The 23,942-nt window shown below is 35.6% G+C and overlaps 1 protein-coding gene across 3 annotated transcripts in view; it reads right to left on the reverse strand.

Moving 5' to 3' along the window:
- Window positions 1-1,711: 1,711 nt before the first annotated feature.
- Window positions 1,712-23,942, reverse strand: part of CHODL (chondrolectin) — a 32,453-nt gene continuing 10,222 nt past the window's right edge. For 2 of the 3 annotated variants that reach the window (XM_042955463.1, XM_042955461.1), the window contains 5 exons: window positions 14,139-14,448; window positions 13,096-13,253; window positions 9,188-9,274; window positions 7,207-7,309; window positions 1,712-3,108 (listed from right to left, as the gene is read on the reverse strand). In XM_042955463.1, the coding sequence (XP_042811397.1) occupies window positions 3,024-3,108; window positions 7,207-7,309; window positions 9,188-9,274; window positions 13,096-13,253; window positions 14,139-14,404 (699 nt within the window). In that variant the 5' untranslated portion in view covers window positions 14,405-14,448 and the 3' untranslated portion in view covers window positions 1,712-3,023. Of the gene's footprint in view, window positions 3,109-4,422; window positions 4,502-7,206; window positions 7,310-9,187; window positions 9,275-13,095; window positions 13,254-14,138; window positions 14,449-23,942 lie in introns of all 3 variants that reach the window. The other variant, XM_042955462.1, reaches the window with a different exon arrangement.

A 23,942-nucleotide genomic window follows, 5' to 3' on the forward strand; every position in this document is an offset into this window, starting at 1 on the left:
CCTTAATATTTTCCCCACTCATAACAAATATGTACTTTAGGCTCATGTCACAGACCTGGACTAAATTGATTACACATTCCTCTCAAGATAATTAAACAGCAAACAAGTGCAAGTCTACAGATCACCCCTGTATCAAAATAAAAAGGAAATTAAATGAAACTTCCATTCTTTTATTGGATCATTTTTTACCTGCATTTAATCGCACCATCCATTTATTTTAAGCTAATATTTTTTTAAGTTTCCAAAAAGTAATCAGACATATCCAAAAAATGCAACTATTACAAATGTTTTTTTTTTTTTTCTGATCTTACAGTGGATGTTTTTAACATGTGAAAAACTTACTTAGACACAGCTGAATCACCCATTAGAAGGCCAAAAATGTGGAATAAATGAATTTGCTTCACTGCTTTAATCTCTTGGATCATTTCCAGAGTATGTGCAAACTTCTATTTAGCTTTCCACACAAAATCTACTGATTTATTTGGGAAGATAAAATCTACACCTACTTAATACACACACACACACACACACGTCTATATAATCACAAGTAATAGAAGAAAGAATAAGGTTAAGGGATTGTAGACTGGCCCTACCAAACAAGAAACAAGATGGGGCTACATCTGAAAGGAATGATTCTTATTGGGGTATTGAAGAGAATTAGGGCCTCTGTGTAGGTGGAGGTTTAGGGAAGTTCGGATACTCATATGTTGTACCAAAAGTCACTATCTTGGGGGGAACAGAGAAACAGAAAACAATGTCATATAAAAAGGTGTGGCCAGATAATCGGGGACTACAAATTCCTGGTAAACAATCATGGTATTTATTCTTAGGACAAAAGTCAGGAGTCTCTGAACACACTACTCTTTTTAAGACCTTTCCAATGACCTGATCTTAGGAGCAGTTGGAAAGGATGAAGTGGCAGGTATTGTTTGATTTTACTACCTGGATATTGTTCCACAATTCACCTACATTCCAAAACACGTATCAGAACTATGCTCTGAAAATACAAACACAACAGATACATCATGTACTCCTTTTCATTTTTCAAAGGTCAGCTAAAATTTTAAGAAGCCCTAAGGACAGTGTCACTGTCATCTTTTAATAAAAGGGAAGTTGATTGCCCCACTCCTCGTAATGTATGGGGTTAGTAATTGATACTGGAACAGTTACGCGGATCTGGATCAAGACAAAAGGCAAAACCACAGCCCTTGCCCATTGCCTTTCCTCTCCTGACCTGCAGCTGTTGTAGTCATGGGTGGCACAGAAATGGGGGAAAGCGCTGTCTCCTTTCCATCAAGTCCTGACTGAAGGAAGAAATGCACAGCGGGAGCTTGGAGGGAAGAGGTAGATCCCAGTCAATGTGGGCAGCCAAGCAGAGAAAGGGGGTGCTAAGTGTTGGCAGATGGAAGTTTACAATACAGCTGTCCATGCCCTCAGTCTCCAAGCAGCAGAAAGGGGGCCAATGCCCACTCATCTCTATTTGTCTTTAAGTTTCACCAACCAACACTAGTCATGATTGCCTTAATGAAAGCTCTTTATTTTCTAACATCAAAGGTTTAACAAAGATGAGGTTTAAAATGCTCTATAACTCCAACTTCCATTCATACCATACTTTAACAGTAATTTGTTTTCATCTTCATGTGCTGATGCAAACAGATCGATATTTTGTTCACTTAAAAGATTTAGACAACACCCACGGCCATTCGTCAGAAACAAGAACTTTTTATTTAGTTAAAAGGAACACAGGGACATTTGAAGACCAGATAGTTACAAGTCTCTTGAGAAGGAGACACAAGCATTGAAGAAACTAGCAGAAGACAAGAGGAGCCGCAGTTCACTCTCTCAGACGAATCCTCAACACGAACACATGATCACTGATGCCCTCCAACCCATTTTCACACTAAATCATAGTTTCTCTCCTTCATGAAATGTCGGTGTGCTGTGCTTACCTCCACATGGACGGTGGTGACGACGCACCTGGTCCCAACCATAAGACCACCTTACATGCTAATGGAGGCTGAACAGAGCTATGGAAAACCTTAGGCACACTCTGCAGCTGCTTTCACTGCTAATCCCCACCCCCAACAACTGTCTTTGTTTTGTGGGCAAGGGAAGGACCAACTTGATTCCAGAACCCCTTAGAGAGCTACTTGTGGTTATATAGGCAACATGTGAAGACATATGATTTATATTGTGTATGCCATTTTTTTGTTCTAGACGGAGTATAATATTGTTTATACAGCTATTAACAAAGTTATTACAAAATCTGTTGAATTTTAAACTAAAAATAATTGTAAGGCACATGTCTTGCACAATTGAAATTAGACAGTTCTTGCCTCTAAGTAAAATATTTGAGTAAATTTACACCACAGTTAATGAAATAGCTTCTTATTTCTGAAGAGATTTCCTAAACACTGTCTGACCCCAGAGCAAACTGAAAGAAGATGAACCATTTCTAGAAAAGAAACATTTTCTGTGGTAATATATCTATGTGTGTGTGGATTCAGCTGAAAATAGTGATAAATTTCTTTAATCAAAACAGCATGTATTGAAAAATGAAACACCATAAAAATAAATATTAGAACAGTCCATTTTTATCAAACACTTATGTAAAGGTAAAATATTTTTGCACACTGTAAACTTTAATACAATTTACATTACGTGAACTAGATTACAACTTATGAAAGGTGAAAGAAACAAAAATAACTGCCTCCAACACATACACTTCTCTAATGTGTTGACAGCAACTTTATTTGCAAGGTCCATTCCATTTACTTGAAGTTGGGTGCATCCTTTAGCGATAAGCATGTCTCACTCCATTGTTAGCACAGCGTATTTCGTAAATGAAATAATCAACATATAAAAATTATTTTAATATTTGCCTCAAGGGGGAGCTTACAGTTCATCTTGCAGATCCTCTGAGATTTCAAGCCATTCCAAGCGAATGCTCTAGATGCCATTCCTTATGCAGATCCAGAATTCTAAAATTCTGTTTTCTGTGCTGGAGCCAAGTCGACGGATTCTTATACTTCCATGCCACTTTCTTTTCTGGTGCTTTTTGAAATCCACAGGGTGGACTGGTTTGGGCTAGTTTTTGTTCTTCCTTTACTGAAAAACATAAGAAGAAGTAAGTTCAATGCCTGAGACTTCTTACTGAAATAGGCATGTTTTGGTCCCAGGGGAAATATGGCAAACCCTTCTTATGAAAGGGTCTTTCTTCTCTCACCAGCACATCTACAAAAAATTCCAGATTATTCTAGAATGTGAAGATGGTAAATAAGCCATGTAAAATAATGAAAAAAATAGAATGATCTCTGTTTGACCCTTTGTAGTACAGAATTCAGACACATTCACACGCACACACACACACACACACACACCACAAATATGTCTGAAACAATACCAACAATTTTCATTATAATCACCAATAAATCTTCATTTTATTTGATAAGTGATTTTAAAATTTTGCTTTGTGGATATTCTTCCATTCACATACGCTGCATTTAATGCTAAAGGATTGAAACAGTGTTTTTGTCCTAAGTATAAAGACCTTCCTAATCTCCATCCCTCAGTTTTCCTTTTTTATAGTTAAGTCACTTAATCCCTGAAAGTTTGGCTTGACTTCAGTCTCTGCAACCAATGTAGTTCAAAGTAGATTCAGGCCTTGATAACTTTGTTCCTCTAGATCTGAGACTGAACTTCACTCTCCTTGGACGTGGAATCTGAGCCCACATTTCCAGCCCCTGTATCAGAGTTGGCTGTCTCCTCACTCTTTCCATAAAATGGCCACTGCTCAGGCTCCTGCAGAAGTGCCCATTCCTGAGTTTATGTAAGTCATCCTCCTCTAGGCTACTTATCAAGATCTAGATTCCTTTGGGTCTAGTTTCCAGAGAATGAACCCTCACCTGGGTCAAGTAACCACTTCTGGTCCCTGTACATTGTGTCATGCACTTCCTGTCCCACACAGACCTCCCTTCCCCCGCATCTGCCCCACTCCCCACAGGTACTGCATTCCAGTTACTCTCAGTGTAGGTGGGGAGGGCAGAACTCCTTCAAAGAAAGAAAAGAACTCTTCCTAACAAGCCTGAACAATACAATTCTATAATATTAATTGACTTCAGTTTAACTGTGATTTTACTACTAATAAAATATGTCCAAATTATATGTTTTGGAGATTTGCTTGCAAATAAGTAAGATCAACACATCTTTATCTATGAAGTCATCTAACATGAAGGAAAAAAACAAATCAAGCAAAGTTTATAAATAACATGACATTTTTTAAATGGTAAATAAAGGCAGTTAAGTTATGAAGGTAACTTTTTTGTGGAGCATTAGTATTTCATTTAAGAGTTACTACCAGTTAAGGAAACAAGAGTTACTATTTTGAACATGACATGGAATGATATAAACCATCATGTGTACCAGATTGGAATTTAAACTTTCTGCAAGGCACTCAGATGATAATGGAGTTGAGTCTTTGATGAAGGTTCTCCTTGCTTTCCTGGAAGAAAGGAAAAGGGGAGGATCTAAGAACGAATGAATTAAGCACTACATCTAAGTCGGGCATCTGGAGGTACCCAACTTTGGTTTATTTTCTCACTCTGGGAATTTCAAACAAGTGAAAACTCCATAGATCTTCAAACACCTGGAAGACTTTTGCATGAATAGAATCTCCACAATAATGGTGCAGCCGCTCTGGAAAGCAGTGTGGAGGTTCCTCAGAAAATTAAAAATAGACCTACCCTATGACCCAGCAATAGCACTGCTAGGAATTTACCCAAGGGATACAGGAGTACTGATGCATAGGGGCACCTGTACCCCAATGTTTATAGCAGCACTCTCAACAATAGCCAAATTATGGAAAGAGCCTAAATGTCCATCAACTGATGAATGGATAAAGAAATTGTGGTTTATATACACAATGGAATACTACGTGGCAATGAGAAAAAATGAAATATGGCCTTTTGTAGCAACATGGATGGAACTGGAGAGTGTGATGCTAAGTGAAATAAGCCACACAGAGAAAGACAGATACCATATGGTTTCACTCTTATGTGGATCCTGAGAAACATAACAGAAACCCATGGGGGAGGGGAAGGAAAAAAAAAAAAAAAAAAGAGGTTAGAGTGGGAGAGAGCCAAAGCATAAGAGACTGTTAAAAACTGAGAACAAACTGAGGGTTGATGGGGGGTGGGAGGGAGGGCAGGGTGGGTGATGGGTATTGAGGAGGGCACCTTTTGGGATGAGCACTGGGTGTTGTATGGAAACCAATTTGACAGTAAATTTCATATATTAAAAAATAAAAAAATAAAAAAAAAAAAAGAATCTCCACAATAATACACTATTTGGAAGAAGGAAGACAAACTTTAAAGAAAACTCAGTTATTGGCACTATAGTAATTTTTATTTTAGAGATGAAAATGCCTGCATAATATTTTTAAACGAATTTTTCTTTTTTTATAAATGTTTTTCCATAGATAATAGATCTATCTATAGATAATATAGATCTATCTATAGATCTATATCATCTATAGATCTATTATCTATATATGTGTGTGTGTGTGTATGTGTGTGTGTATATATATATATATATAAACATTTTTTTTAGAGAGAGAGCATGAGCAGGGGAGAGGGGCAGAGGGCGTGAGAGAGAGAATCTTAAGCAGGCTTCACACACAGTGCGGAACCCAACTCTGGACTTGATCCCATCACCCTGGGATCATGATTTGACCTGACACCAAGAGTAGGATGATCAACCAACTGAGCCACCCTAAAATCGGTTTTTCAAGCTGATTTGTTATTTACAGCTCTTCCTTAACAGTTTTCTGGGTTAAGGGGGGATTTATATCACCTCCTTCCTCTACTTCTCTGCTTTTCACAATGACTAATCATCTTTTCATCTCTAGTCTTAGGACGTGAAGAAAGAAATGAGATATTTACTATCGTCTTTTTTCTGTACAAAATATTACAAAATTTCTAACTGTGCTTCACATATATATTGGAAAACCCAGAGGATACAAAGTGTAGTATTAATTTTCCAGGCTTTATTTATCATTACTCAAAATGTCTTATTTAAACAGCCGGTACATCACACTTTGGATCCTTTAAACAATTTATGGGAACCATTTACAGTTTATATCTATTTAATTGTTTTTTTCTGGGGCTTTTTTTACTTAGTGGATTCTTTATGGTCTATTTCAGAACAGATGAAGATAAACTAAAATCCAAAGAGAAAAATGACTTCATTTGCAGTCCTTCCCTGATGGCGGCACTGTCTCGATCAGTTCTTGTTTAAAATACTGACAAACATGGCTAGTTTATTCTAGCAAATATGTTCTTATTTAAATCCAACATCTTTTCCTTTTTCTTTTAATATATATTTATATTTCATATATTAAAATGAAAAAAATTTCACCTCTCACTCAAGGGTATATGGCTAAATAGATATAAAAGAATACTCCGAAGAATCTTGCTGTTAAGATATATCATTTTGGCTGAAGATGCATACTAAAAGTGACCTACTTTTACCATTGTACTTTATTTCCTCTACTCAGAAGACCCTTTGGAAATAAACAAAAGCCCATGACTTAAATTTTTGAAAAAGTATTATAGAGTGCACTTACAAAAATCAAGTCTTGCATACAACTTGGGGTCAAGATTGAAAGGCTTAGCATTAATGCTTATATGTAAGAAACAAGAGTCAGTATAGAGTAGCTGCATATGTTGTAAGCTCACAAAGATTCAAATTTCAGATCCACCACCCACACAAGCTGTGAGAACCAAAGCAAAATTGTGTAACCCATCTAAGCCACCATCTTCTCAACCGAAAAACAGAAACAAAAGGGCACCTACCTCATATGACTTGTGAATATTAAGTGAGGTAATGCATGAATCCTGTATTCAAGGCCTATCTTATTAGACTGGATACACGGGGTGTGTACTGACAGATAGGAAAATCAGAACTTTCTCTCTTTATTTTTTAAGTGGGAGTGGAGCCCCAACCTGGGGTTTGAACTCATAACCATGAGATCAAGACCCGAGCTGAGATCAAGAGTCAAACACTTAACTGACTGAACCACCCAGGTGCTCCAAAATTCAGAACTTTCTTGAGACAAAGTAAAACTATAATTGGCACTAATATTTTTAAAGAGTTATAAAAACCTACATAAAACTTTTTAAGTTGTCTCTGCATATATGAATTATTTACCTTTTATGCAGCATCTGGAAACAGCAGGTTCCAAAAGCGACCAGTATCAATAAAAGCAGTGGGATCGTTGGTATAACAACATAGATTAGATTGGGAATTATGCCTACAGAAGTAAAACAGTCAGTAAAAAAGATGGCAGAGGCAGAATTCTCACACTAACATTATATAAAATTGCCCAAAAATTCAAGGTAAAATAAAATTATTATAATTAAATTCCAAATAAATTTCTTCCCAAAATATTAAATATCCTAATAAAATAATATATTCAGGTTTAATAAAAATTAAAAACAAAATCATATTTCACTGGTTGCCATGCTTCAACTCAGCGTCTATATTTCTAAAACTACGATTAAATCTACAGTTCAGATAGAGGCTAGTTTTCATAACATATTAATAATCTTATCTATCTCACTTCATTAATTCTCAGCTATTACTTAGAAAAACAAGCACTGATTATTAAAATAATTGTTGATTTATTGGTCATATAATCATCCTAACCAATAAGGTCAGTGCCATGATGATACTTAAAGACTTTGGGATTAAATCAAAATACAAAAAAATTAACTGATGATACAGTCATAAGCCAGAGACACAAGACCCCAGAAGCATAAAGACTTGATCTTAATTAAATTCTAAAATGAATCATTTTTTAGTCCTGTTCCATTACACAATATTAAGCATTCTTGGAAAAGTAAAAACTGCCACACTTCAGTCCCATACAGACTAAAATGACTTTATTGAACATTTTTTCAATGTCATAAAAGGGAAAATATTCCTAATATAATTATTTACTAATATTTTTAGTTAGGTTTAGATGTTCTGAATGATTTTAAAATCAGGCACCTGAAAAGTAAAAAGCACTAAGGTTTAATGTCATGTTCATACAAGAAAAGCAAATTGAAAAACCATGCATTTAGCTAGCAAATCAAAAGCTGTCATCATTACCAATCTGAATAATTCTGTTCAAAATGGACCAGACTTAGATCAAACTACCCATTTTACTGTACATCACGTCCTTTATTAACTAAAATATATTATTATCTGAGGTCCAGTGATGGGGTATTTTGAGAGTAATTTGCTATGCTTTTACCTACTCTTGAGCCCCTGACATGAAACTGCAAGCATTTTAAGGATTCAGGAAATATTTTCGTTCCTTTTCAAAATACCATCATGATCCCTTATATATAACAGTAAAGAAGAAGAGAAAGTATGTCCTACTCTTCCTCACATTTTAGATCACCTGTGGAAAGATTCTGAGACTTTGGCTCTTTGGCTCAATCTTCACAAAGCCACTAGGAAATATCAAGATTTCTGTCCAAAAATCACAGGACCATGCAAAAAGGAGCACCAAACTAATTCTTACAGCAGTTTCTGACTGGGATTCAAATCCTAATCAGGGAATGTGCAATCTGCACTGGGATTTCATGATTTCTTTTGCAGACTGGTGTGCTCAGGGCAGCTGGGTTGAGAGCTAATTATACGTACTCTGTCCACCCTGTTCACCAGTGATGTCACCTTGATAGCTTGAAATCAGCCACGGTGGGAGTATAATATACCACAGGAATTTGCAAGGGCTACAAATCAGGTTTTTTCTTTTATATCCACTCCCACACTGGTCTCTCCCTAAACATTTACCAGCACACCACTGTCTGCCGGCCGCTGAATGTGCTGATGTACATCATAACGCTTACATGTTGTTGGGGAAATTCCCTGTGAATCCAGGTTTCCATGTGGATTACTTGGTTTATTACTAGATACATCTACCTGAGGTGAAAAATCAAAAGGAAACAAAATAGATTCTTCTATTCAAAAAACTAGCTTAGCATTATCTGTTTTAACCTAGTTCAAAAGTAAATTCCAGAGGCCAAATTTACTGCCCCCATCAATAAGCAATAAGAAAAGTTAGGGCTAACATGAAGCAGAGTTTAAAACTACAGTTTCTGCTCTTGATAGAGGAGTGAAAAACACGTGAATTCATTACCTGCTTCAGTAACAACCACATTTTGATGGGTATCTCCTGGCTGATTTGTAAAATACGTCTTTTCTACAGGAGAAGTTGGAATGATCTCTGTAAATAATAAGTACACACAACATATACAATGATAAAAAAAGAAATACAAATGTAGATGAAAATAAAAGTTTATTATAAAACAATGTAAACATCATAGCTTTTATTTCAGAGTAATAAAGGTACATGAAATTATTCAACTGTAAAGTCATCATTTAATTATCTTTGAATAAAGTATCCACTTGGTGAATCTTTGCAACTGGATCTACTTGGTGAATCCTTGCAACCCAAATCTGCATTTACGAATCAACAGCGCATCTATACTGATGACAGCCTGCTTTGGCAATAATGAAACCAAGCAGGTACAAAGAAAGGCAAAGAGAAGCAGGAATTGGGAGCATAAGAATGTGAGACACTGGGGTTCCTGGGTGGCTCAGTCTGTTAAGCGTCTGATTTCAGCTCAGGTCATGATCTCATGGTTCGTGGGTTCGAGACACGTGTAGGGCTCTACGCTGACAGCTCAGAGCCTGGAGCCTGCTTTGGATTCTGAGTCTCCCTCTCTCTCTGCCCCTACCCCGCTCATGCTCTATCTCTCTTTCTCAAAAGTAAATAAACATTAAAAAAAATAATAAAAGAATGCGAGACGCTAACTGCAATTCAAAAGACAAGCATATCAGTATAATATTTAGATTTCTCCTTGCAGTAATAATCAGATGACTACACGGATTGCACTGGGAATTGATGATTCAAGGAACAACATTCTAAAGCACATTTCTGTCCTAGAAAAACAATGCCATACTTAGATTTGCTTTCGAGTAGTGTCTATTTCTTTTTAAAAAAACAATAATAAATTAAGGCTTGCAGGTTATTTCTTTCCTGGTTTTATGAGACAAGACCTCCTCAGTGGCCATGCAATTAAAAAATGTCAAAATTTCTTACCATGATCTGATACTGCTGTGCCACCTATTTTTCCCCCTAGGGCACTGTTTGTTAAATTAACAGTTCAGTGAAAGTAAACTGAATTAGTAAGAAAAAAACCTGTAAACTTGTCTTTTGCTTCAAAAATATAATTCTTTGTTTATGTTTGTCAAATGATGGAGAAGAAAAAACACATGCAACATTTTAAATTAGTTTATAATGTTAAGTTATTTTTAATACCATATTTGCTACTCTTTATTTGGCCACGTAGTCTCTCTTTATTGGAAGTTTACCATACACCATCCTGTAAGAATATTTATTACCCTTGTGTACATATCTCACCCTAACACTTTAATAGCCTCCTGGAGGTTCCTACACTCATTTTTCTACAGAACTGAGGCACCTTATGCCAGTCGGTGCTCAACTGGTATTTGCTGAATAAATAATACAGATATTATTCTATTTATTAACACAGAACTGGTTATTTAAAAAAATTTTAATATTTTTATTTATTTTTGAGAAATAGAGAGAGAGCATGAGCATGGGAGGGGCAGAGAGAGAGGGAGACACAGAATCTGAAGCAGGCTCCAAGCTCTGAGCTGTCAGCACAGAGCGTAACGCAGGGCTTGAACTTGTGAACCATGAGATCATGACCTGAGCTGAATTCGGATGCCTAACCAACTGAGCCACCCAGGCAACCCAGAACTGGTTATTTTTGAAAATACTCTTAAAAATCTTTAAATTGATGTAATTTCTGATTAACAAAATTTTAAAAACTTAATCCCATGTATACTATATTTAATGTCTAAGAACAAGAGTGCATAATGCAATTTTAATGAATACAAAAATTAGATTCAGCAATATCCCCTTAAAAATGTCTTAGGAAAACACTGACAGTCACAAAGGGTAGATATGTAACTCACAGAACAATAACAAAAAATAGAGAAGAGTGAAAAAATCAAGTAGTGAGTTATTCAGTTTCTTCATTAATTACTAGGTTAATTGTTTATTATTTCAGATATCATTGCTCATATTATTAGATGGCATGCAGGGGCAGAAAGAGGAGATGAAGTTCAAATCACACAGTACTTCAGGTGTAACTGGAGAATAGAGTTCAAAATAAGTGGTCTAATTCACAAATTTTAATAAATCCCACTGCTTACTCCTTTAACCCCTCGCCACCAGAAATTAATCATTCTCCACCAAAAAAGCACTGACCATATAAGCAAGAAATTTCATCAAACCAGCATCCCATAAAAACAAAACACTAAGCTCAAAGAAGGTTAACACATAGAAAATAAACAAAGATGAAAATATTCCAGTTAAAATAAAGAATAAAAATGCTATACACATTGTTATATATTTGTAACTATAAAACTGTACACGTGCATCAAAAACAAAAAATACACAAAGGAATCTTATTCACAAAGCACAGGTTATTTGAAGACTTAGGTGGAATATAGAAGATAAAGAAGAAAATATTTTTTATCTTAAATGCTCTTTCCTGAGTAATATGAACCTAAATTACCTAATATAAAACAAGTAAAGAAGATTCTGAGGTTGATAGTGTCCTGAATAATTTGGCAAGTATGAATGCAAAATAAAAGAAAATAGACAAATGTACAAAGGGTCAAATAGTTTACCTAAAAGCTCAAAGAGGAGAAAAAGATGTTGTATTAAAGAACGCTCTGTAACATACTTTGTTGCATTCAAGTACATAGTGTCACAAATTTAAAACATCAGAGAATTTCAACTTTATATTTTTCCAATAAAAAAAAATAAAGACAAAGAACATAAGTGCATAACAGATTTGGCTTTGCAAAGGCTTCTAGGATGGTAATGATGGATTTAGGGCTTTAAAGAATAAACTCACCAGGGATATAGAAAGCTGGCTAATATACTCAAGAGCAGGATAAATATAAGAGAAGGGTAAATCTAATCCAAATAATCCCTTGGGCTTTAAGGTCTTATGAGAAAAGGAATCATGTAATTTCAAGAGAATAATGGAAATAGCAGTACTTGATGGTAATTGCCTTCCATGAACACATTATGAGGTCAAGTAGACAGCCCCTCAAAAGATTTAAAATGATACTTCCCAACACTGAGGAGGAGAAAAACATCAAAAAAAAAAAATCTTAAAGCCTAAGTATCTAGTTTGACTTTATTAGGTCATTAAAAAGAATTACTTTACATAGTTTTTGCTGAGTGTCTACTTTTGGTCAAATTTTAATTTAGTCGATCTGTCCTCTTCACACTAATTCAAATTTACTATTTCAACAGGAAAACACACCAGTGTAGCTCAGGTCAACGCAATCTTCCCACGTGCTTCACGGGCAAGAAGGTGGAGACTTCAAACAAAAGCTATCTAAGGAGGTATGTTCCAAAGAATGACAATCATGGGAGGAACATGGCACAGGTCCCCACTTTTGTTTCCACTGCGGTTCAATGAGCCATAATCAGTCTGACTTTCACTGAGGAGCACATGCCAACAAATGATAAGCTAATGTTCCAGGAGAAAGTTGCTTTGTTCCCTTAAACTCACCAGATAATCACCCAAAGATCTGCTGTCCACGTGTGTAAATCTATAGGTGCTCTGGTGACTTATACCTACTTCACACACATTACACTAACTATTTAAAACATTTAAAAATAGATACATGTTCTTTGTAAAACCTATTTCCAAAACACTCTGACGTTCACAGAAAAATGTTCTTTTCTCTTAAAGACATGACTCCAGATGTGTCTAGTTACTCCCTTCTATTTGACTGATTGGACATTTTGCTCTAGAGCATGAAGTATAATTCAGTACACTGAGTGATATGACAAGGTACAAAGTAATTCCACGTTTCATAGCAGAAAAACAAAAGGATCCAAAGGAAGTGAAGCCTAAATACAAATAGTGAAGATAAAAATAGAAGCAAATATGCCCAACATCTGCTGTACCTCCTTACAGGACTTCCTACCTGGTTCATACTTGCAGATGTAATTGTGCTTCATGTTGCACCTGTCATCATTCCACTGGTAAAGGTAGGGCCCCCCCAGGCCTGGATTGGCTGTTGGTTGATGATACATCACAACACACTTTTCACTTCCACAGGAAGGTTCATCAGTATACCAGTTTCTGCAAACAGAGCAGCAGGAACACCTCTAAGTGATTTCAACCATCCTATTCTTTTGGTTTGGTTTTGTTTCAAGTTTTTTTGTATTTAAATTCCAGTTAGTTAACATATAGTATCATACTAGCTTCAGGAGTAGAATTTAGAGATTCGTCACTTACATGTAACACCCAGTGCTCATCACAAGTGCCCTTCTGAATATCCGTCACCCATTTAGCCCATTCTATTCTGACATCCTCAACCAAGTAATGTCCATAAAGAGGAAGAAGCTGTTACCATAGAGATGAATGAGCCAGTTCAGCTGATTTTTGCACTGAGATACCCGAACCTCTTTACAAAAGCCCAGCACTCTCTCCTACAGTAACACTCAGTACGTCTGCAGATGGACCCCTTGTTGTAGAGTATAAAATTGCTGCTATCGTACATGTAAGGCTCTATTTGGCTCCCAAGATTGAGGAGGAAAAAGGACCTTAGGCATTCTTAAAATCCAACAAAATAAAATCAAGCTCTTCGAGAACTGCTTCCAAGATGCCAGCATGTATGTAAGTCTCTTCTGTCACCAAATTTGTACCTCTCAGTACATATGTAGATACTTTCTGTAAATAACCTATTTCTTCCTCCATTATTTAGAATTTGTTTAAAGAATAAAGTCCAAAGTCAAATCTGGTCTTGTTAACCTAGAAATATTTCTGCCTTCACCTAGAAATACATGTGATTTTCATCACAAAAGGGTTTTGACTCTAAATACAATTTTAATTTTTTTTTCAATTTATAGAAATTATTTGAATTTAAAAAAAAAAAAAGAAAAAACAAAACAAAAAACCCAGAAATGTCCCTCCTCCCTTTCGAGTCCCCCACAGCACATTTAACTCCTCAAGATCCCTACTCACCGGTACTGGGAACTGCTTCCATCAGACCACTGGTAGAGATCTGGGCAGGCACCAGATGTTTGCCCCTCTCCGTTTCGCCAAAGCCCTATCCAGAAATCACCATCAGAAATCCCTGTTCCTGGTTTTGTCAGGTTTTGCAACATACTTTCTATTAACTTCTGTTCTGCTTCATTCTCCAGGCTGAGGAGGGCCCCCCCCTCGCTCTCACAAGCCAGGCGTGCCTCCTGAAAGCTCACGCGGCTGGACAGTTCCTGGAAGTAGGCCATTTTGTAGCAGGGATGCTTGAGGTCAGCAAAGCACACCTTTTGGCCTGGAAAAAAGATAGCATGCATTGATTCTTTGAACTATATTCATAATGCTACTATGAATTAGGATTAAAGAACCAATCAAGGGGCGCCTGGCTGGCTCAGTCGGTTGAGCTTCCAACTTCGGCTCAGGTCATGATCTCACAGTTCATGAGTTTGAGCCCCGCATCAGGCTCTGTGCTGACAGCTCAAAGACTGGAGCCTCCTCCAGATTCTGTGTCTCCCTCTCTCTCTGCCCCACCCCTGGTCACTCTCTGTCTCTCTTTCAAAAATAAATAAATATTAAAAAAAAGAACCAATCAAAACAGGATACACTCTCCCAAGAATGATTCCTCCATGGAATCATTTTATAGAGTTTATTTTTTAATTATTATTATCAATTTATAAAAGCAAAATGATTCCCTGGTAAACTTGTAATATGAACTTTTAGACACAGGACTCCAAAAAAATGTTTGTTAAGAGAACTCATGATTCTTCTGGCTTAGATACAAACCAATTACATAGCAAACAAAACTAGCAAAAGAAATTGCTTTTTCTTTTAGAGCAAAGAGAGCTAAAAGGTCAAAGTTATGAAAGAAAAATAATTCACAAAAGAACTTAATTTTTAAAACAAGTAAAAACCAATGTATAGAAGGTACCATAAAAAAGATACAAGGTGGCAAAATTTAAGGTGTAAACATTTGCTTTTATTGTATATATCTGAAAGCAAATACATTGAAATTGAAAGTTAATAGAGGCCAGAATGAAAGTAACTCTAGTAATAATTAACTTATTAATATCCAGCATTAGAAGTGACAGGAGAGATTTCTAGAGTACTCTTTGAAAAAATTCTCATTATCAATTCTCTGAATATTTTCTGGTTTTATAGGACATGCTATGTGTGAGTGTCAATTGCTCAGCCAATGACTTCTCTTTTTACACAGGCAGCTCAAATGAGTCATAAACTCCAAATAAAATTTCCCAAATTTGAACTTAGAGAATCAAGTACTTAAAACAAACAAACAGAAAAGAAGGGCATTTTAAATATTAAAAAGCCAAATGGCTTAGGGTTGGAATAAACACATCAGGAAATAAAGGAGCTATTAAAAATCTCATCAGATGGGGCACCTGGGTGGCTCAGTTGATTAAGCATCTGACTTTGGCTCAGGTCATGATCTCGCAACTCGTTGGTTCAAGCTCCACGTCGGGCTCTGTGCTGACAGCTCAGAACCTGGAACCTGCTTGGGATTCTGTGCCTCCCCATCTCTCTCTTTCTCCCCCACTCACACTCAGTTTCTGTCTCTCAAAAATGAATAAATGTTTAAAAAGTTTAAAAAGATAAAAAATAAAAAAATAAAAATCTCATCAATTGCTAATTATTGTCAATTTCTATAACTTGGATAGAGAGCAGAGTAAGCTGAAATTTGTTGAAACTCATCTTTCAAAGATGGTTAAACAATGAGCTAAAAACAAATTAGGTGATAAATATTTAGCAGACTTGAGAACAAATTATTTTTCAGCTTTAGAGTCTCCATTTATGTATTAAACACACACCAAATAAAAATGACTTCTTCAAATTTATTATAAAAAATGCCCTATTAGACTGGTTGAGATTAATTCCTTTATGAGTGTGAAAGGGGTAACACTGCATTTCTTTTAAACTTTCCCTAAATTAGAATTTCATTAAAATCACATCCAAATTCATTTAAATTCACCTTTCCTTACAGGTAATCTTAACTATTGCTAGTTTTATTGCATATTCTTTAGGAATAAAGATTGGGGACCACAAAATGTCCAAAATCCATGAATAATAAATAGAATAATCAGAATTTGGAAAGGAAGTTTAAAATGTAATTTATACTTATACTTGTATTTTAAAGGTTTTTATGAATTACAGCACTTGATTAAGCCACCTATTCTGATATCTCTAAAGATTTTCACAGTATATACATAAATATGTGTGTATACATTATACACATATATACATATATTTTTAAGTCATATATGTGTTTGTGTGTGTGTGTGTGTATACACACACACACACAGAGAACAACAAATGAAGCTTAGAATAATTTTTGAGGCTTCTTAATGGAATATCATCTTTTATAAAACTTCATTGTGTGACATCACTAGTTTACTTCTGCTCTAACAACATCTGTGAAGACTTAAAGACACAGGCAAAAGTTTGATTTAAAAAAATCTCTCAGAATCAAATTTCACACACCTCTACATGTGAATTTCATATTTGTCTACATATTAAGCAGAATGACTTTCTCCTAACTACACTATGGATGATAATAACATCAGGCCATAATAAATCCACATACATATCAGGGATATTAGAGTGTACAGGATTCAGCTAACTACCAGCAAGGGAAGTCCTATCGCTCTGTTGTTTAGATTTGCCCCCTTATTATCACCAGACATGTACGCCAAATGATAGACAATCTCCAGAATGACCAACCTGTTTCATTTTGTTTTTCATTAGCTTCTTTGGGTCACTTCTGATCTCTGCTATCAACTTTAAAAACCGCCACAAATCCGTCTCTGTCTGTTATTTCTTTATCCCAACCCACTGTCCATAGCCTCCACTCCTTTCTTAGTCTTTTTCTGAGTTCAGTTTAGATTTGGCCTCAGAAAACAGACTATGAAGCATTTAATGTAAAATAAATTCAAATTGTAAATGTAAAATAAAGTCAAATGCTAAGAAACTAAGGCATAGCTTTACTGCTTTCTTAAGATTCATCTTCATGAACATTACTCTTGTTGGGATTGAAGGTTTTTTTTCACTTGATATTTAATTTTGTGGCTGATCAAAAAAATTTGTCGGTAGTGGAGGGAGGGAGTGTTATTGTACTTAAACACTGGCTAAAAACTACAGCATTCAAACATTGGATTCTTAATTATAGTACACCACACTGAGTCAACATTGGTACCACATCCATTCTCCCCCAGAATCAGCAATTAATGACCTATGATGACACTCAAGTCAGGAGGGAGCAGAAATCCAGAGGCCATTAACCTCACAACGGTGTTTGAGTGATAGGCATTCAGTATCATGACACAAGCTGAGAACAGCCATCTAATAAAATAGCAGTTGGAACAACGCAAGCACAACACCCAGTAGTCCTCTCTGTCTCATTAACTGTGATCTGGACCCAGAAGCAACACACTGAATAATATGAACAAATTAACAGACTTCCCCAACTAACTGTTAATGAAAATGAAAATGCTAGTATGATTGACCATAGGAAAATGGAATTAAAGAGACTTCAAGAGGACAAATCAGTCTCAGATAAATAATCCTTGAGAGATGATCATGGAAGTCCCAGTGGCTGATTCTAATACTATTATTTATTTTAATTTCTCCTAATTTATTATTAGATTTTGTGATGACTTCATTGTTTAAAATGGTTGTTCCTGATGATATTCTAAAACTGTCATTAAGCCCAGTGAGTGTTGTGCCTGCATTTTTAACGCAAGCTATTTCCATTTTCATCTCCTACATCCTTTACATATTTCTAAGTCTCAAAATATATCGTAACTGCATTCCCTTGAGTTTTCAATTTGCTCAATTTTTCACTCCAAGAACTCTCAGACTTGGATTTGACTCCAGCATTTCTGAAATATTAAGCTTGTCCAACAAGATTGTTTTGCAAGATGTCAAAAAGAAGCTGACTTAAAAAAAAAATCACCAGAAATTTGAAAGAGCAAACATTATTTATGTAACAAGGTTAGCACAAATTCAGAGGGTGCCTACGTGGGATTGATATGCTAAAAGTCTCTGTTCATGATCTTTAATGTATTAAAATATAAGTGCAACACAGATTTATTTATGGTGAGGGCACAGAAATGATGATAAGAATCAACTCATTTATAAAATATGATAGCACTTCGAGGGGCATGTGGGTGCCTCACTCAGTTAAGCATCCAACTCTTGATTTCAGCTCCAGGTAGTGATCTCATGGTTCGTGGGGTCAAGCCCCACATCGGGTTCTATGCTGTCAGCATGGAGCCTGCTTGGGATTCTCTCCCTCCCTCTCTCTTTCTGCCCCTCCTCTGCTCATGTGCACACACTCTCTCTCTAAAAATTAATTAATTAATTTAAAAAGATAGCAATTTGAATAAAATGCTTAAGAGAACTTTAGTGCAATGTGGAAATTTGTAACACCACTACGTGAGTCCACAGAGAAATAATGCTGATATAAGAAAAACCTAAGATAGGGATTATATTTAAACTAATTACTAATACTGCACAGGCCCTAAGTGGTAGCTGGCATGGCATTGTTTGTGACAGGTATTCTCTCTTTAGTTGTGGAGGATGGAGTGGTCCAGGGTCGTAGGTGAGGAGGTAGAGACTGTGGTGGCTGCACAACAGAGGGACCCTCCGGGGATCAGAACAGGGGCCAGGTACTTGCACAGGCAGATATTCACTCCAAAGTATCCACCGAGTATCAGCTGTGTCCTCAGACATTGAACGGAAAAGTCACTAGCAGTTCAGATCTACCAAGTCTGTTTTCACAAAAGGATACACACACATTGTCCAGTTTTACTACCGTTTGTATATCATCAGTAAAGCTGACAGTGTGAATTTCTTTACATCCAATTCTATTTCACTACTGACTACGGCTTCCGTGTGCAGATTTGGTCCAAGCTGTAGCAAAACCAGCGAAAGCAGCTATTGAATGCTCACCACCATTTCAGATGGTCACATTTGGCTGTCATGGCAGTGGAACTCCAACAGCTGGGAAACAAATGTTGCCCTAATTCCCAGAAAAGTTCCATTAATACAAATCTTCTGGAAGCAACTTTTCCCACTTCTGTAAAGGCTCATCTTCCTACAGAACCATTGAGATGACCTCTCTTCTCATTCTGTGAGATCACATGGAGAATCCTTTTCTCTGATCTTTAAATGTTACATTCAAATAAAATCTGTCATTGACTGTTTTGAACAATAAGAATTCTACAAGCTTCCACCCACAACATCGACTTCCATCTACTTTTCTACTACCCATAAAATATTTAGATGAATATCCAAATAACCATATCACAGTGTTATTACACAAGGCAACATTGATACTAACAATAATTTATTAAATGTCACCTAGCATCTCCAAGGACAAACATTCTTTGATTGTTGTTTTATATACAAGCATGGCAAAAGACTTTCCACCTAGGATTCTGCACCTGTTAATTTTATACATACATGCATACAGAACTACATATATCCACATGCACTTTCGTTTAGAGATAATTCTCAGGACTGCCTACTAGAGTAAACATTCCTATCACGGTCACAGCTAAGATTCTGCTATTCTATTATTCCCATGAATAGATAGTTTTGTCTTCTGTCATAGTCATGAAATTCCTTTAGAGCTAAATATTGGCAGTAAATGCTTTTGACCTTGATGTAAAATTGGAGCCAAATTCATAAAGTTATGGCAGTTTACTTTTTTCTTTCTGAATAGAAAGGATCTATGATTTAGCTTTATTTTGCTTATGTTTATTAACTTTCTGACAGTTGAGTCCTCTGTTAGTAAAGTAATAACATTTTCTTATACCTCACACTATCATCATATATTATCAATATTGAGTATTAAGTTTATATCATAATTTTTAATAAAAATATAGAAGATATTGTATGAATTCCTATGGCTCAATCATGATCTACTTTTGTTACAAAAAGAAAAAAAAATTGTACAAAAGAGAATCTACATGATAAATCTTTCCCAAAGCAGACTGACTGAACTTTGGACATGTTACCAGAATCCCACAAAATAATTTGTTTTTCCTAATTCTTTCTTACCCCTCCTCAAAATCAAACTGATAAATGGGTAGATCCCACATTATACAGAGTGACATGACCTCTGATAACAATACCAACATTTCTGAACTAAAAAGAAATTCTTTGAAGCATTCCGTGTTCAATATTACACCTACTTCTTACGAGCTATTCTTTATTTAAAAAAAAAGTTTTGTTATAATAAACTCTCATTTTTGTAACAGATTTTATAGTGCAATTAAATACATAATGTGCTATTATGAGTGTGCTGGAATCTATTTTCTTACATTAATAAACAAACTCAAAACTGGAACCCTGGGTCATTTCGTGAATGGTGGTGCCAGCTTTGCAAGGCCCTACCTCTCCCACTGGGAAGTACCACAAGCTTTGAGAAGGTAATGGGACTCCTTGCTCAAACTCACACTTATCCAACTGGGCCACCCAGGCACCCCTACTATGCATATTTAAAATTGAGGTCTAAATAGCAAATGGTAAACCAAGTAACTTTGTGACTTAAAAGTTCAAGCATTCAATCAGAAAGAACTGGTTTTGAATCCCAGAGCTATACTTGAATTGTAGGTACACTGGGAACATTACTTAAATGTTCCTGGCCTCAGTTTTCTTACCTAAAGGGAGCGTGGTTAGGAGTTCTAAAGAAATACAGATAAATAATAATAGCCAGACATTTATCAGTAGTTTAGCATGGATGTTCTCACTGCTAGCGCAATCCACACCTTTGGGTAAATTAGGAAAAGATGTTCTTTCCTGGTGATACAGGCTGTTGAGCTAGAAAAAGTAGTGTTTTCCTCTAGGTGGCCTCAGCTCCAGGCGCAGAACTTGCATACTGAGCTCCCTCTCAGCTTCTTGGGACACACCTCTGTGCATGACACGATCTGCACAAATCTTTTCAAACCCCTTGACCCTCCAACAATCCTGTGCTGTTGGTCTCATCACATAGATCTCATCCTATTTTAAAAATGAGGCAAGGGGGCATAGAAAAGTTAGATAATTTGCCGGATTCACACAGCTCATAAATCGGGGTTGTGAATCAGGCAGTCTAGCCCCGCAGTCCATGCCTTCACCCAGATGTCTATGCTGCCTCCATATGTCTCAAATGTAGTATTTTTTCTAAAGTGAAATATTTAATGAATAAATAAAGGGACTGATGAATACACATTATTCGGGTTTTCCTTGTTATAATTATTAGTGTTGATCTGTTATTGATTAGCACTGCTACTATATGCAAGGGTTTGTGCCTTGAGAGTTTGTTTTTCTGAGCAGCTTGTGACTTTTCTATTACTCTACAATTAGACATGGGATTAATATTGGGACATCTATCTCATATTTTCAAACCACATGCAGCCTTAATTATTTTATCTAGTTCTTTCATTTTTCCAAATAAAGCAAAGCCCAAATGAATTTTTCCCAATTACAAAAAGTGTAACTTCAGTCAAGTTGTCAGGCATGTTATATTACCAGTAATATGTTACCACAGTGAAAGAAACAATCCCGCCTGAAAGTTGTGTACAGCCATCCACCTGTATGCCAAGTGCCTAGCACAGAAAGCTGTTATAAAATCTAGTGAGAACATCAGCTGGGTTTCCACCCTGGACCCCTTTATATAATACTACCTCTTTTTTAACATTAATGTAATAGATATTACCTTCCTCAGGAAGAAGAGTTATAAAAACAAAACTATAAAATAATGAAAAATAGCAGTTAAGGAGTAATGGCTACGATAGATGTGTAATTTATTAGATGACTAGTAATAAGATTAATGTGTTCCTTTCTTGCCCAAGAGATACTTAAAGTAATTGCATCTTTGAAAACTGCTCTGTCATCACTTTATGCTTTTGATGATGTCATGCAATAGTACCACAGGCTGAGATATGCTCAGCAGATTTTTTTTTGTATCTCCTTTGCCATCATAATAATCTATGGACTACTGGTCACCACCCACGCACTTGCATAATTCTGTGGCATCTTCACAATAAACGAAATATGTCTAAATCACCCAGACTCCAATGTAAAATGCATGCCAATTTTAATGAGTTCAAATTAATACATATTACATTTTTCTGCAGAAATTTGGAGGCACCATGAAATACACTTAGTGCCATTTTGCTGCATCAACAAATGGGGGATCACCGCTATGTGTACTAAAAAGAAAAAGCAAGAATTAAAAAAATTCATTACTTTAAAACACTTAAAATGTTTAAAAGTATCCACATGCTCTTCAGACATATCTTCCCATCTTAGAAACCTGAGTTTTGAACACTTCTTTTTCATATGTATCCATGTCCCCATAAGTAAAATCCTCTTATCTTTGTCCTAAAGAAGATGTCATTATCTACCAGTAAAGTCACAGAATTAAATGATTGTACTTCCTACAAATATTCTCTACACATCTGTGTTCAGCAACAAATCAGTACAAATCTCAGATCCTAAAAGTAGTTCACAACTTTGACTCATAAATTCATTAAGTCTTGCATTAAATACTCTTTAATTCATGAAATCACTCTCGTGGTTATCTATTTTTATTACATATTTGTGCATCAGAATAATCATGACCACTAACCTATAAAAACACTTAACTATTACTGCTCGATGCTATTAACCCTTATGGGACAGATTATGATGATGAAGTTTGAAATGTAATTTCTTATTAAAATATTTTAACTTCATTTATAAATAATGCTTTCTATTTTTAAAACAGTGATGTATTTAAAAGTATTGGAGAGTATCTTATTGAATATTTTAAAGTGCTAAAACGAAGAAAATTTTTATAGAGGGTTACTTTGCAAGTTCCTGTCTTTTTTCTGGTGTTTAATTAGTAGTATTTAATTACTAATAGCTGTACTGATATTTAGCAAATAGAATATAAGTATTTTCCTAATAATGGCCCCTGAAAGCTTCTTGCATTGGGCAGACACTCGATTAGAATTTTGGTAAATAGCCCCCAGTGGCAGGAAAAAGTTGATGCATACCTCAAAACTTAACACTGATCAGGCAGACAGTAGACCTACAACTTTCAACATGTCATGTTTTAGACTGTCTGCACTCATGCTATTATGGCGAAAATATATTTTTAAAAATTTGTCTTCAAAGGATAAAGTCACAAGTTTATAGTGATCGAATTTTAATGTGATTTTTAGGGCCAAAGGCAATTAAAATAGTCATAAGAAAAACATAACTAAATAATTGTTTTGATATCAAGTAAACATCATCATTTATGTTAAATCAAATAAATCATGTTCAGTTAATTAGAAATTTTCCAGATGTCACCTACAATATGCTTATAAATATTTAATAGGAAAACACAGCAAAAGGTTTGCAACAATTTATGCAATAATACAACACAAAATAAACTTCTCATTAATAATCTTTTAAGTTCTGTTTTTACTTTATATATTTCTTTTCCGCAAAGTTTATGGCATGTAAACAAGAATATGCCAAATGGATACTACTTAAGTCAATGGAGTGTTTCTATATGTTTAAAAAACACCATATGCTAAAAGCCTGGTCTGTGCTGTTCATTTATTTGTAAGAGTAATTCTCATAAACAGAAAGTCAGCCAAATATGTAACTGACACACTCAGGTCTATATAATACACTTTTTCTTCAAAGCCAAATTAAGGGGGAAAGGATCTAATATTATGGCTCCTGTGACATCCTTACCTGATACTGTAAAGTTTTCATTTTATAAATATAAAGACTCTGATTTTCTCCTCCCCCACC

This window comes from Panthera leo, chromosome C2, assembly GCF_018350215.1.
Source record: "Panthera leo isolate Ple1 chromosome C2, P.leo_Ple1_pat1.1, whole genome shotgun sequence".
Lineage (NCBI taxonomy): Eukaryota > Metazoa > Chordata > Mammalia > Carnivora > Felidae > Panthera > Panthera leo.